This window comes from Musca vetustissima, unplaced genomic scaffold (genome assembly GCF_032173495.1).
Source record: "Musca vetustissima isolate MV318-11 ecotype Yass unplaced genomic scaffold, APGP_CSIRO_Mvet_v1 utg33683, whole genome shotgun sequence".
In the NCBI taxonomy this organism is placed as follows: domain Eukaryota; kingdom Metazoa; phylum Arthropoda; class Insecta; order Diptera; family Muscidae; genus Musca; species Musca vetustissima.
The window spans coordinates 1,792-17,302 of record NW_026874875.1 but is presented as its reverse complement, the minus strand read 5'-3'; the positions used below and the strand labels follow the sequence as shown (position 1 = coordinate 17,302).

The 15,511-nt window shown below is 37.9% G+C and overlaps 1 protein-coding gene across 1 annotated transcript; it reads left to right on the top strand.

The window, feature by feature from the left end:
* Window positions 1-14,152: 14,152 nt before the first annotated feature.
* On the top strand, window positions 14,153-15,298 carry LOC133337372 (protein roadkill-like). The gene is made up of 2 exons (XM_061545603.1): window positions 14,153-14,236; window positions 14,279-15,298. Exons 1-2 carry the CDS (start codon window positions 14,153-14,155, stop codon window positions 15,296-15,298), a joined length of 1,104 nt encoding a protein of 367 aa, XP_061401587.1.
* Window positions 15,299-15,511: the final 213 nt, after the last annotated feature.

The window sequence follows — 15,511 nt, the reverse complement described above, 5'->3', positions numbered from 1 at the left end:
TCAACGTGTCGTGTGGTCCTAGTCCACATGCCGGACATGTGTTAGGTATCGAGTCGTCAATTCTTGTCCAATATGAATTGAGGCGGTTGCACCATCCTGATCTTAGTTGAGCTAAGACTACTCGGGTTTGCCTGGGCTGCTGCTTCTCCTCACCTGCGATGGATGGGGGATGGTCTCCAATTATGGTATTCACTCGATATTGCTCTACTGCCTGAGCGACTGCATCCGTGTGTATACCATTCAGACCTGCTTGATAGGCTTCTTGATCTAGAGGTTCACGCTTGTACCTTTGGACCTCTCTCTCTAGATCATGAAGATCTTTCCTGACGTGCCTGGGTGGGGGAGTCCTGTCCATAAGGCTATGGCAGGGATGTTCCTGACGATAACACCCAAGCAGGTACTGCATCGACAACATATAGTTGTGACGATGGACGGGTAAGATCTTCGTCTCCTCATGAAGATGGTCCACTGGAGTCATCAGGAGACACCCTGTTGCAGTTCTCAGGGCAGCGTTCTGGCAGGTCTGAATATTCTTCCACTGCGTATCACTGACATTCGCGAACCACACTGGCGCCGCATAGCTTACCACTGACCGGCCTATTGCTTTATAAGAGGTCAACAAGGTTTCTTTGTCAGCGCCCCAAGTGCTGCCGGCTAGCGACTTGAGGACCTTGTTCCTACTTCTCAGCTTATCGCTTAAAGCAGTGGCATGCGCGGACGACTTGAAAAGGCTGTCGAACGTTACTCCCAGTATATTGGGATAGTTGGAGGTCGGAATCAATTCTCCATCGACCATTATGTTCAGTGGGAGCTTCATTTCAGCCGTCCATGTGGTGAACAGTGTGGCTGTTGATTGGGTGGTGGATATTTTCATATTCCTCAGATGGAAGTAGTTAATAATATCGGTTATGTAGACGTTTAGCCTCTCACATATATCATCAATAATGGGACCCGACGCCATGATCGTGCAATCATCCGCATACATTACGATATCTATGCCGTCCAGTGGTTGTGGAATATCGGAAAGGTAGAGGTTAAACAGTTCCGGAGATATCACCCCTCCTTGGGGAACTCCCTGTTTCACTCTACGGGGTTTAGACTTCCTGTTTTTGAATTCCACATACGACTGGCGTCCAAACATATAGTTGATTATCCAACGTTTCAAACACAGTAGGAGATTTGTCCTCTCTATATCCTCGAACAGCTTGGCATGGTTGACGGTATCGAAGGCCTTCGATAGGTCAAGTGCCACCATAACTGTTTGGTTGCCCGGCCTGTTCTGGTTGAGTCCTCTGCTAATATATGTGAAATGGCGTGTAATGCTGTTAGCGGATATGGTGGTTGGCATTGGCATCACAGCAGAGGTGCAGGTCACCAATACCGTTTATTTCCTGCAGCAAGTTGCATACCTCCGATCCGGGTAGATCAGGAGCCTCATATGGGAGATAGACGGCAGAAACTAAGAGGGGCTTACCCCTAAGTATGGCTGTCGTCATATCACTGTGGCTGAAATTAGAAAAAAGCACCGCAACGGCTGCCAGCTTACTACCTTCCGAAAGGGAAACTGCTCAATTGGCATAAACTTCGATTTAGGTTGGGGTAAATCAGCAGTGGGGGGATTAGCAAGTTTGGTTATTTACTTAAATAGTGGTTGCGTCTTATCAGACCTTCTGGAAGCTTTTCTATGGGTTCTCCTTCGAACCGACTTTAACACAACTTTACCATCCTTTGCAATTGAGGATGGTGTCAGAGACAACACTCAGGGATCCCTTGGGGTTTCCGAGTGCTCAGAAGTCCTAGTCGTCATCGTCCTGGTTGTGTTCAAACTACACGCAATCTTATCCTCATTTGTAGGGGCTACTGTGGATGTCTTCGCACGTGACGTACGAATTCTTTTTAATAAGAAATAACTCAAAATTTTAGATTCCGAGTAATAGAGTCTGTGACCCGTCCAATAAATCGTTTGCAGATATTAACTGCTCTCCAGTAAATCTTCTGGTCAGAGATATCTTTAGCGTTGACGTGGTTGGTAGTTCCTCGATGGAAGAGTCATCACCACCAGTCTCTACTTCAACTGACAACTGCCTCAGAAGTATTGAGACTTCGCTGCAGGCTGTGGATATGCAGTTGGGATCTTCATCCTCGTCAGGGATTGTATTCCATGTCATCATCTAAGAAGACTCACCTTGATTTGAAGGAGGCACTAGGATAGCCATTGAGTTAATCACAGTAGGGGTAATCACAGTGGTATCCAATGTGGAGTTGAGTCGGGATACTCTCATGCCCAAGACGGAAGGAGCCGATTTCCTCCACAAAGTCGATGAGAAGTTCCGTATGCCTCTCCAGGCATGCATTGCCGTTATTATGAGTAATGAGGTTTGATGAAGCAAAATAACGTTAGCATTGGAGGAGATCTGACCTCAAGACTGAGGTTGCCGCAGCCGCACCAACATCAGTCGAGAAATCGCAACCTGTAGCATTGTTGTTTTTGAAGAGGGGGGTTTAAAAGTCTGAAGTTTTGTTAAGTGAGGACTTGAGGTCAGCCATGGCATAGCCTCTTACGATGGTAAGGACTCGACAACTAAGCCTGAAAAACTTGTTGATGCGCCCTGACTGTAAACCGTAAACACTAGATCGCCTAACACCCCAGTGTTAGGTAGGTCACTTAGAAAGGGCGTAACCTAACTTATTATAGCTTTGTGCAGCCCCACAAAGCTATAATACCCTGACTAGCTGAGTCGATCTAGACATGTGTGTCCGTCCGTCCTTGCGTCTGTCCATTATAATTTGTAAACACGATACTGGCCTGTATCGTGGCCAGTTATGGACCAATCTTCACAAAATGTTGCATGTAGAATGGATTCTGGCCAATGAAGACCCCTATTGTCTTTGGAAAAGATCGGTTAATATTTAGGGGATAAAATGGACCAAAAACTTCATTTTTGTCTGATTTTCTGGTCGCTCCAGAGGCCGCAATTATGACCTAAACACCAAGAATTTTTGCATGGAGAAGGACATCGGGTCAAAGAATAAGCATGCCTGTTTTTATAAAGATCGGTCAATATTTAGCGGGTCAAATGGACCCTGACTTTTGTGTGAAAAATTACCAAATTTGCCCCTGAAGGACCTAGACCCAAAAAGTATGTTCAAGAGGAGTGGTTGACCTTTAAATTGATACCAATTATATGATCGTATGTACTAAGATGTGGGAGCTACACTTAAATATTTACATGTGCTTACGTATTCAGACATTATTTAGTAACCCAAAACCACACTAGAGGGCGGAAATATAGCGCTGATCGCTTTGAAAATTTCCATGAGATTCCAGTTATGGTCAAGGACAACGCCTATAACTTTCGATGATGATCAGATAATAATTTTGGGATGAATTGGACCGAAAACTTAACATTTTGTGTTTTGTGTGTGTGTGTGTGTTTTTTTTTTTTTTTGAGTCGATCACAACTGAATAGTAGTAATATTTGTTGACCTTTAGTCAGGCTTCAAGAGGGTGCAAATAACGCAAAGTTAGATTTTCGTGGAAGTTGTGTAGGGTATTATATGTCGGCCCCGCCAGACTACACTGCTCCGCTCACTGTTATTTTTTTCAAATTGTATTATACCTCGTCGATTTTCATAATCATCCCTAGATGGTGTAAGACGTAACCTCTCATGTTGGCCAATTCAGGCCGTTTCTGGTCAATATGTATCTGCAAACGGCCCAGTTGTTGACAATAGGGATCAGAATTTAGCGTTTGGTCATATGGAAGCAACTCATTATAATAATCCCCTTCCAGTGCCACCAAATGCATAGTACAACCCTCCTGGCCATTAGTCCTGGTTTGGCCATCGTTTGGGGCGCTTCACCGTTCTTTGACCACGATCGTTTTCGCACAGGGTTATCGTATGTGGTCCATTTCTCATCTCCAGTCACCATACGTTTAAGAAATGAGTCTATCTCATTCCGTTTGGTCAAGGCTTCGCAGATGGAAATTCGATCTATCCTATTTTTTCTGTTGATTGGTGTGACACCCAGCTTTGTAAATAGTTTAAAATAGATTTATGGTCGATTTATGTTACGACTACTAACATGCTGGTTAAATTCGATCATTGCCCCGATTATATAGACATTTTCGAGGATTCTTTTTCCCCAACCTAATATTAATAAATCGTTCCCAATGTGCAAAATACTAAAATTCGATATGAAAACAAAAATCTATGATTGCAGAATAATTTCCCTCATCCCTAGTGCAATACTAAACGAATTACTCGTAAACGGAATTACCTTTGCACCAAACGACCAAGAAATTGAAATGAAAAGTAAAATTGCCAAAAGGAGGAAGTGAAAGCACCATAAAAGAGATTTGTGTTGATTGAATTTGAATTATTGGCTAAGGGATGACCGGCAGCCAGCCACCAAGTGGCAACAAATATTTTCACACGTTGGTGCACGTTTTGCGAACAAAATTTTATAAATAACTTTTAAAATTTTTTCCCCAGTTACGCTTTCTATCTGCAAAGTGTTTACTAAATTCGCTTATAAGCTGTTCTATGCTATATTTGTTTGTTTTGTTTGCTTTCGCTTGGTGCTATAAATTCGTGTAAATTGGCTTTTGTTTGCTTACTTTTTTGTGATTATTTGATTTCTATTGGATTTTCTTTATTGGTTGTTGATTTTAAATGTTTGTATTAAGGAATTTAACTTAATTAGCGTAAAAGTTTATAAATGTTATTTAAAGCTTACAGATTTTAAGGCTACGCTTACTTGGTGTTTAATTTTTGGAACAACAAAATTTTTCCTAAACACTTCATTAAACATTCTAACAAAATTACAAATACCCACTAGGCTTTGGCTCATTCCACCAGTGAATCACTAACTTTTGGCCATATTGACTTGAATACGAGTTATTAAGGCAGCTGAGAATACCCTTGCAAAAAGAGATGAACACAACCACAACAACAAACACCTGCACTGCACACAACACACCAAAGAGAGAACACTAACACACCTGTAACCCAGCTATATCAGATACCAACTACAAAACCCAAAATGGAAATGAATGTCAAAGCCAGCCGCCAACACACAAAGTCAACAGAGAATATTTTTCCCCAAAATGTCTGGTAAATCATTTTAACCGAAAAGCACAAAAAAGAGAAGCAACGACATCATAAAAAACAGCCCCCAAATGTAAACCAGTTAAAGGCGAATTAGCAAAGACTTTGCTTTCATTTTACCGTTCTATGAGACAGACAAAAAAGATATCATCCTTTTTTTAACTATTTGCCGTTTGGCCCTTTTACAACCGGCCAGAATAGATGGGAGGGTAGAGAATAAACATTTGGTTTTTTATATCTGTTTTTTCTTGGGGGATTTAAAGCGAATACCAAAAAAATGTGGAACCCTTAAATACACAAAGTCATCGCCATTATTCCATAGGCTTTTTATTACCCCTCACTACAAATTGATCAAAGGAATTCAGTTTTACATCCGGGAAAAAGCCATGCGGAAGACCTTAAGCCTTTGACTCATTCATTTGATATTCTATTTGTTTTGTTATACCCTAGAATACTATATTGCATCGTCGAGTAATTATAGAGCAATTTAGTTAATAAATTTGCTAATCATTTATGTAATTAGTTCTGCTGTTCTTTAAAAAATACATTTTAAATGATGTATAAATATGTATCACATGATTATGTAAATTATGTGATATATGCCCAACATCTGCAGAAAAGACTGTTTATTGTGTTTAGAAGAAGTTCAGGAATTTATACGATTTTCGGGTATTATAGAAAATGCTCCACATAACAGAGTGTTTTTATACCCTACACAACTATGTTGTCAGGGTATTATAGCTTTGTGCAGCCCCAAAAGTTGGTAACACCGCGAAATATTGGTCCCAGACCCAACTTTAAGTATACCGATCGTCATATCTCGACTAGCTGAGTCGATCTAGACATGTGTGTCCGTCCGTCCGCCCGTCTGTCCATTATATTTTGTAAACACAATACAGGCCACAGTTATGGACCAATCTTCACGAAATTTTGCATGTAGGATAGGTTCTGGCCAATGAAGACCCCTATTGTTTTTGGTAAAGATCGGTTAATATTTAGGGGATGAAATGGACCAAATACTTAATTTTTATCGGTTTTTCTGGTCGCTGTAGAGGCCGCAATTATGACCCAAACATCGCGAATTTTTGCATGGAGAAGGGGATTCTATAGCGTATATATTTACCCCTGAAGGAGTGGTTGACCTTTAAATTAATACCAATTATATTGTTTTATGTTCTCTGATGTGGGAGTTACACCTAAATATTTACAGGTATCTCCGTATTCGTATATTATTTAGTAACCCATTATCACTCTAGAGAGCGGAACTACACCGCTAATCGCTTTGAAATGTTCCATGAGGTTCCAGTTATGGTCAAGGACAACGCCTATAATTTTCGGTGATGACCAGATAATAATTTTGGAATGAAGTGGACCGAAAACTTAAATTTTTGTGTTATTTTCGAGTCGATCTATAGACCACAAATGAAAGCCGAACATCACAACACAACCCACCGTGAAGGGAATCTGGACAATAGCTGTACTGAATACCCGTAATATTCGGAAAATATGTCAGTGTGAGGAAGAGGTGCTGTTTATCTCTAATCGGGCAAGACGGTGCAAATATCACGAAATATTGCCCAGGCCCGGAATAAACATCCGCAGGAAATTTGAGTTTCGTGGTAGTTGTGTAGGGTATCGTATGGTCGGCCCCGTCCGACTATACTGCTCCGCTCACTGGTTTTTAGATTTTTTGGAGAGTTATTTTTTTCAAACAAAACTAACTCATTACAAGAAAAACCAAAAAGGAAAGTAGTAAAGTGGACTGGGCCGACTATATGATGCCCTTCACCACTTTGGATATGTTATACATATGTATCCTTACACTTGTATGCCAATGTAACCTCGAAGAAACATACTCCTGTCATTCTGCAACCTATGCTAAATTTAATTTCATTTGGGCAGATTTAGGGTCGTCTGTGTACCATGGGACAAATTTATGGAAAACGATTTATAACAAAATTAATATCCGCTATTCGGTGCGCCGCACTGTTAAAAATTTAATCTAATTAAGATACCTGTTCGAAATACATATGAAATCTGTGGCTGCATCGGTACCAATTTTAACAAAACTCAATAACGTCATTCAAGTCTCAATTTGTGCAAAATTTCGTATTAGTCGGATAAGGACTCTAGTAGTTTGGTGCAGCATTTATGTAAAATCGGACGAAAATATATATGGGAGCTATATCTAAATGTAAACGGATCTTCACGAAAATTAGCACACATCTTTGTAGACTCAATTCAGCACGATTTGCCAAATTTCGTGCAAATCGAAGTATATATAGGGTCTCTGGTGTACCATTTACATTAAATCGGACGAAAATATATATGGGAACTATATCTATATCTGAACCTATTTGCACGAAACTTAGCACACATCATTCTAGACTTAATTCAGTATTCAGTATAGGGTATTTGGTGCACCATTTACATTTAATCGGACGGATTTAATGGACTTTTGTGCCCCATTTACCTTAAATCGGACGAAAATATATATGGGAGCTATATCCAAATCTGAACCGGTTTTTACGAAACTTAGCACACATCATTCTAGACTCTATTCAGTGTGCTGTGCCAAATTTCGTGCAAATCGATAGAGATATATAGGGACTTTTGTGCCCCATTTACCTTAAATCGGACGAAATATATATGTGAGCTATATCTAAATCTGAACCGATTTTCACGAAACTTAGCACATATCATTCTAGGCTTAATGCAGTACGAAAATTCTACAAACCGATTTACTAATTTCAGCAATTTTTAATGGGAATTCTCCTAAAATCTTAAAACCCCGAAATGTGGACTGATACTGATAATGCATAGTAGAGTATAAAATCCTCAACCTATTGCAATTTGGGTTGCAAAGTTATATGAGGCTATGCCTAAGGAGATCAATATTGATTACTAAGTCTAGGAGTTAGCGTATATTTGAGGTTATCATTTATGTGAGCTATGCCTTATTAATGACCCATATATGTCGAACCCAATATTACAACAGATGGCAAAATCGGTTTAGATTTCCTTTGTAAGGTAAAAACTGACTATTTTGAGTAACGACTATCCTCATACTACGGCAGAATACGTCAATATAGGGACAACCCAAACACAAGGAACAAATCAGCTAACTATTTTAATATAAAATGGGGACTACCCCTAAAAGGTGGCGAATATTGACAATTTTTGGGAGAGAGATTTGTTACCATATATGACTACAAATTGAAAAAAGCGCTCAGAACCCCAAAAAACGAAAATTGATGGCGTCTTATATGGGAGCTACCCAAAAAAATGGACCTATATTCAGTATTGCCAATTCAGCACTTTTAGTGCTAGATTTAGCACTTTTCAAACTCGTTTAGCACCAAAAAAAGTGATCTAGCACCTAGCACCTTTTTTAGCATTTTTATCTGTTTCTGGAATTAGTTAACATTTTGGGCATTATTCGATTTCAAATTGACCCAAATGTTAAAAAAGTGTCTGTACCTCTGTAAAAAAATAAGAATTTTCAAATTCAGCCAGTCAGTCAGTGTATTAACATTTTCTGAAAAAAATTATCGGGTCATATAACATTGCTACTACTACAACCTACTAGCTTTTTTTAGTAAAATGAAAAACCACACTAAGAGGGCCTTTGTGAATCCGGAATGCCAAATTATAGCCACTTCAGAGTACCGAAAATGAGTCGCGTTCAACTTTATAATGGGGTTATGTCAAATGTTGGATCTACATCGAAAAAGTTCAGCAAACATATTTTTAAATTACAGCCACTTCGGCGGGAAACCTTAACCTTAAAAGGATGCAAAAAAGATGGAACCTTAATATGGGGGATATGTCCAAACATATTCCTTTTTTAAAAAATTGTACGCAAAAATATATCCTACATACAAGAGCCCAGAGAATGAATCTAAAATCTTGAAAGTAATGAAGATAGAGCAGTACTTTAATATGACAGTTTTCTGCGTAGAGGAGACTGCGGCAAAATCGACATTGGCGTTTTCGATATGAATCTCTCATTGTACTAGCTTTGATCCATAAATAACTGTCGCAAAGTTTGAAATCTCAAGCTAAGCTTATGTAGATGCACGGGTTTTTGTATTTTACAGATGTTTTGGTAATATTTCCATTCCATTTTGTAAGTATTTCGTGTATAAAACTTTTCGTATTTTAAGACGGTATTATTAAAAAGTCATTAACTAAAATGAATTTTCTTATCAAAATATTAAAAAAATGTATGTTTTAGGAAGATTGATAGAAAAAATGAAAAAAACTATAGAAAGTACTCTCGGGGTAGATTCGACATTTTAAAATGGGGCACATTCGGCCATTGCTATATTATTTCCTTAAAATGTCTTTGAGTTCGTCTTAAAAAATAATCCTTTAATAGGATTATTTTTAGCGGTGATAATTAACATGCTATGACTATTTTGCCAGAATTTACCTTTTATTTAAAAACTGTAAATATTTTTAACTAATTTATTATATATTTTTGGTACCAATTTTTGTAATTAAATGTCAGAGGACAATAATCAGCCATAAAGTTTTTATATCTGTTAAATAAGTACGGAGATATAGAGCTCTAAAAAAGTGCAGAATGCGTTCCAGTCTCCCCTATATTTCATTCTCCAAACCTCGGAAATTTGAAACACCATTAAAATAAAAGGTTTCAAATTATAGTCAACTTCATGGTCAAACGTGCCGGACGTCCACAAAATTTCATTGATAATTTTTGGTGGGAAATTTGTACCTAATGAAAATCCAAAAATATCAAATTACTGTCAATTCCACTAATTTATATTATAAAAATTTTTAGCACTTTTATTTGGCATTTTTTAAATTTTTTTTAGCACTTTCTGGCACTTTTTTAAACTAAATCTAGCATTTTTTATAAACAAAGTTTTGGCAACACTGTTTTAGTGGAAACAATTGGTATCCAAAACGATACCAATGTACCAAATTTCAGCGAATTGGGTTGAAAATCGCACTCAAGAAGCCAAAAATACCGAAAATTGGGGGTGCCCTTATATGGACGTATATTTATATTTTTTTGTGGAGAAATTTGGTACCCTATAGGAACTCATTGTATCAAATTTCAGCGAATTCGGTTGAAAAACGCGCTCAAGAACCCCAAAATACCGAAAATTGAGGGACCCTTATATGGGGGCTACTCGAAAAAATTGACCTATATTTATAATTTTTAGTGGATAAATTTGGTACCCAATAAGAACCCATTGTACCAAATTTCAGCGGATTCGGTTGAAAAACGAGCTCAAGAACCCTAAAATATCGAAAATTGGGGGTATCGTCATTTTTAGTGGATACATTTGGTACACAAAAATAACCCAAATTTCTGCGAATTCCTGTGAAAAGCGTGCTCCAGAACTCTAAAATATCGAAAATTGGGCGGTACCCTTATATGGGGGCTATGCCTAAACATGGACCGATATAGCCCATCTTCGAACTTGACCTGCCTGCAAACAAAAGACAACTCAATGCCGTATTTTGGCGATCTATCTGAATTTCTTCAGATTACAACAAACGGACGGACAGACGGACATACCTGCCTACATCGTCTTATACTTTTACCCTGATCAAGAATCAAGAATATATATACTTTATAGGGTCGGAAATTAATATTTCGATGAGTTACAAACGGAATGACAAAATTTATATACCCTCCATACTATGGTGGAGGGTATAAAAAGACGACGCTACCCTAACAAGTACAGACGACGTTATGTTTGGCCTTGATGATCATTGTATAGTTTGATTTTGGAATTCGGCAAGCAATCACCAAGATTCCGTATTGTCGGACAAAGCAATTCAAACCTTAAAAATGCCTTTATATTGGAGATATGCCAAAACAAGTACCTTGGGCATTGTAAAGTTATTGTTTACCCAAAAATAATCCGGAATACCAAATTACAGAACCTTCGTTCTAATACCCTTAAAAATATCTACTTTGTAATGTCAATTCTGTTGAACTCGACTGGAAACTATGTAAAATTGGAGATATGTCGAAATGCGGACAGTGTAAATTTTAGGTTGAGAGAAAACAAATCCATTTTTTGTTTGGTAAATGGTTTAAAACAGTTTTATGGTCGATTTTTAGCTCCAGGGCGATGTTACGACTGCTAATGATTGTCAACTTCGATCATTTCTCCGATTTTATCGAAATTTCCTCGGGCGGCCTACCTGTGCAAGGTGCATGTTTAGCATCAAACATTCCAGTACGGAATCTACGAATACAAAATTGCACATAATTGATTGTTGCAGTATCGGAACCATGAACACCATTCACAATTTTGGCCGCTTGGCGTGAATTTTCGCATTGTCAAAGAAAAACTGTAAACTGTACCAAATTTTCTCTTTGTTCACTTCCATTTTTTAAAACCATATAAACTCACAACTGAATGCACCAAACGAGCACCTTCAACGAGCATAAATCTGAAATTGTTTAATCGATAATTTACGAGAAATATATCAGTACAGCCATCTGCCAAAAAAATAATGGATTTGGAAATTTTCTGAAACGGATTTGGTCAAATCACACATTTCGTCTAAAACCAATACCTCAATTAGGCACATTTTCACATTTCTCTCTTTTTTTTCTTTTTTCAATCTATGTGGGTTTATACGTTTCCCAATATAATTCATCTCCCAAATTCCGGGAGAAAATCTCTCTACCAAAAATTATAAACATTTGGTCTGTTCCCGTACTACAATAATCTACTAATTTTCACTATTGTATCAAAAAAAAAAAAAATATATCTTATATTTTTTATACCCTTCACCACACTGTGGTACAGGGTATTATGTCTTTGTGCATATGTTTGTAACTGGCAAAAGGAAACGAGATAGACACATCGTTCCTTTTGAGAATATGCATAGAATCACTTTCTGAGTCGATTTACGCATGTCCGTCTGTCCGTCTGTCTATGTTAAATTGTAAACAAAGTATAGGTCGCATTTATGATCCGATTTAGATATAGCTCCCATATATGTTTTCGTCCGATTTAATGTAAATGGTGCACCAATGTCCCCATATATATCTCGATTTGCACGAAATTTGGAACAGCGTACTGAATTAGGTCTCGAATGATGTGTGTTAAGTTTCCTGAAAATCGGTCCAGATTTAGATATAGCTCGATATATATATTTTCGTCCGATTTAATGTAAATGGTGTGCCAAAGTGTGTTAAGTTTCCTGAAAATCGTCCTGATTTATATATAGCTCACATATATATTTTCGTCCGATTTAATGTAAATGGTGTATCAAAGACCCTACATATATTTCGATTTGCACGAAATTTGGAATAGCGTAATGATTTAGATTTAGATATATCTCCCATATATATTTTTCTCCGATTTAATGTAAATGGTGCACCAAAGTAATGAATTAAGTCTAGAATGATGTGTGTGAAGTGTCGTGAAAATCGGTTCAGATTTAGATATAGCTAGTGCACTAAATACCCAAAGTTTGTCCGATTGTCACACAATTTTGTACAATGAACTGTAGTTAATATAAGTTAATCTCTGGCAAGTCACAAATTATATATATGTATATATATAGCAACTCTATATCTGACCAAATGAAAAATTTAGTATAGGTTGCAGAATGACATGTTTATGGATCCATTCAACGTCTGTTAGGATTCATCGGTTGAAGGGTATCATATAGTCGACCCCGTCCGACCTTACTTTCATTACTGTTTTGTTTTGTTTTTTTTTAATTCATACTAAAAGCTCTAAGTTGTAACTCATGGGAAAAACTACAGCAAATTTGAATAAAAATACCATTTTCGGGATCTTGAAACTCGAAACTACATCCTCTAAATATGTGGCTATTATTTGGAATTCCCGATTCGAAAAAAGACATAGTCCCCGAAAAAATAATACAGGTCCTTATTTTCACATGGCCACGATATATAAAAGTTCATCTCTGGTTACATATCAATATAATAATTATTCCCGGAATAAATATCCAAGTATCCCTAATTTTTTAAATTTATATTAATCTCTATTCACTATAAAAGCCATTAATAAAATGACCATTAAATATTCTATCAGTGATTAACAGAAAATATTCAATTATTGCCCTTCATTGATTATTGTAATCCCCTTTTTATCGGCTAATCTAGTTATTGCGCCTGGTAGCATTAATTATATTTCATATTATTATAATTTACTCATACTAGCCGGGGCAAGGCTTTACTTTGCTAGCTCAGCATTTATTAGAAATTACACAGTAATTAGCAGCAAATGCTGGTAAAGCTGCAGCAAACGGTGGTAATTAAATTGAATGGACTTAGCGCAGGGCATACAAAGGGAAGGATAGAGAAGGGGTCAAAGCAAGGCCACCACACATTAAAAAATAATTATATTCATATAAAAAGCCACAAAAACAACAACAAGCATAAAAAACTTTTTTTGTTGCTCCGACATGCACACAAAACCTAATTGGCCAATAATAAATTAATTAATATCTCCACTCAATTTTATTATTGTTGTTGTTTTTGTTATTGTATGAATGTTGTAATAATTTTATGATTGTCATTCGTTAATTCATCATCCCGTCATTAGCTGATGGATGAGGAGGTGGAAATAAAAATTGTGAATTGTTGAAAGGCAAAAGGGAAGTGGCTGTCCCGATTTCCTCCTTTCGGCCCATGAAACATAAAAACAACAACAAAAACACTCTTACACAGCAGACCCTAGGCACCATGCCTGTCTGGGTACTCGTTAAATTTATTCATAAACCATAAAATAAAAATCCCGGACATTGTCAGACATTCAGCGGCCATAAAAAAATTAAACTTTTTAGTGCCCCTGGCGCTGAACACCAAAACAAACAAAAACCAACAACAATAACAATGAAAAGGGAATTTAACTTTATGATTGTTTTATTCGCTTTGTTTTTGTGGAATATGCCAAATGCGAAAATTATTAATAATTGTTTATTGTTCTCTCTCTTTTTTCCATTTTCCTTTTTTCATGTCAAATTTCCTTTCTGTTGCGGGATGTGGTCACTCACATAATTCTGCGTCATGGTTACTTTGTGGATTCTGCTCCCGCAGTGTCATGTGGCTGCTGCAATGGTGGCTGCTTCCACCTCATTTGGCTATCAGTCCGTGAATCAGTTCAATGACAATCGCACGATGATGTGACGCCAGCTTAGCAGTTGCAGTTCCTGTAGCGGGAGCAGCAACTGCGGTAGAAACAGTGTTCTACACCACCATCATCATCATCACCACCATTCCCAGCAACAATCACCCCAACAACAGCAACAGCAGCGTGAATCCCGGACCTGTACAAGGTGTCAAAGTTTTCATCGCCACAATCATCGTCAACGCCGACGATCCTCAGGTGTACACTTTGGTGCGGCGACCACAATGTCTAATATCACCAAAGCCATCGTGACCATAACACCACCGGTGCCAACGGGTACAGCCAGTGCCAATGCCTTGACGCCTTCGTCCATGACAAGTTTGTCACTAAATTCCGGACTCTCACCACATCACACGGCCCTCAATTCACCCGGTTCGTTGAGTGCGGCCACCACACCCATGACTGCAGGGCCATCGGGCAAACATTGTACATTTGCTCTGACGCCCATTACCATACCACCGCCACCTAATAAAGTCTCCTTCTTGTCGACGGCTAAATTTGCCAGTTCCTCAAACATAGCTCTGGCCACCACATCGGCTATGGTGGCAGCCTCAGCTGCGGCCGCGGCATCAAAGACAACACCAACCTTAGCAGCCTCCGCAGCAGCAACACCTTCGATACGTACACCCACGGAAATTTCTGATGACACAATGCCAACGCCAAACTCATCTGCTTTGATATCGTCGATGTCGATGCACAAATCGCACAGCCATCAAAAACTTGAAATGCGTCAAAGTTGTGCGAGTCAAATTACCACCGTCGAGGATGTTGATGAAATTTGCAAATTGTCGTTAACCGATGAGCGGAATAATAATGGCATCACTGATGATGACGAGGACGATGATGGTGCGGATGCTGATGCTGATGACGTTGACGATGCCATAGGGGAAATTGAAAGTAATATTCTCGGCAGTGGCAGTTGTGGCGGTGGTAGCAGCTCACATCATTACTCCAACAGTCATTCAAATTCTTCGTTATCTTCATCAGCGGCTGTTCTTACACGTGATAACATAATGATTCCTTAAGGTTAGTCAATGTTAATTTAGTTTTTTATAATTAAAATAATTTAATATTCAAATTTATTACATACTTATGTTTATTAAAACACACATAATACACACAAATTTGTAGTCTTCCAAACAAGTATATATGTAATATTAAATTTAAAAAATTAATAATATTTATTGTTATATTTATTGTTAAATAATTTATTAAAATTTTCGAATTTGTTCATAAAA

Coding starts and splice junctions, on each gene's coding strand:
- LOC133337372 (XM_061545603.1), top strand. CDS start 14,153: ATGGTTACTTTGTGGATTCTGCTCCCGCAGTGTCATGTGGCTGCTGCA. Junction 14,237..14,278: donor CCTCATTTGGCTATCAGTCC/GTGAATCAGTTC, acceptor ATGTGACGCCAG/CTTAGCAGTTGCAGTTCCTG.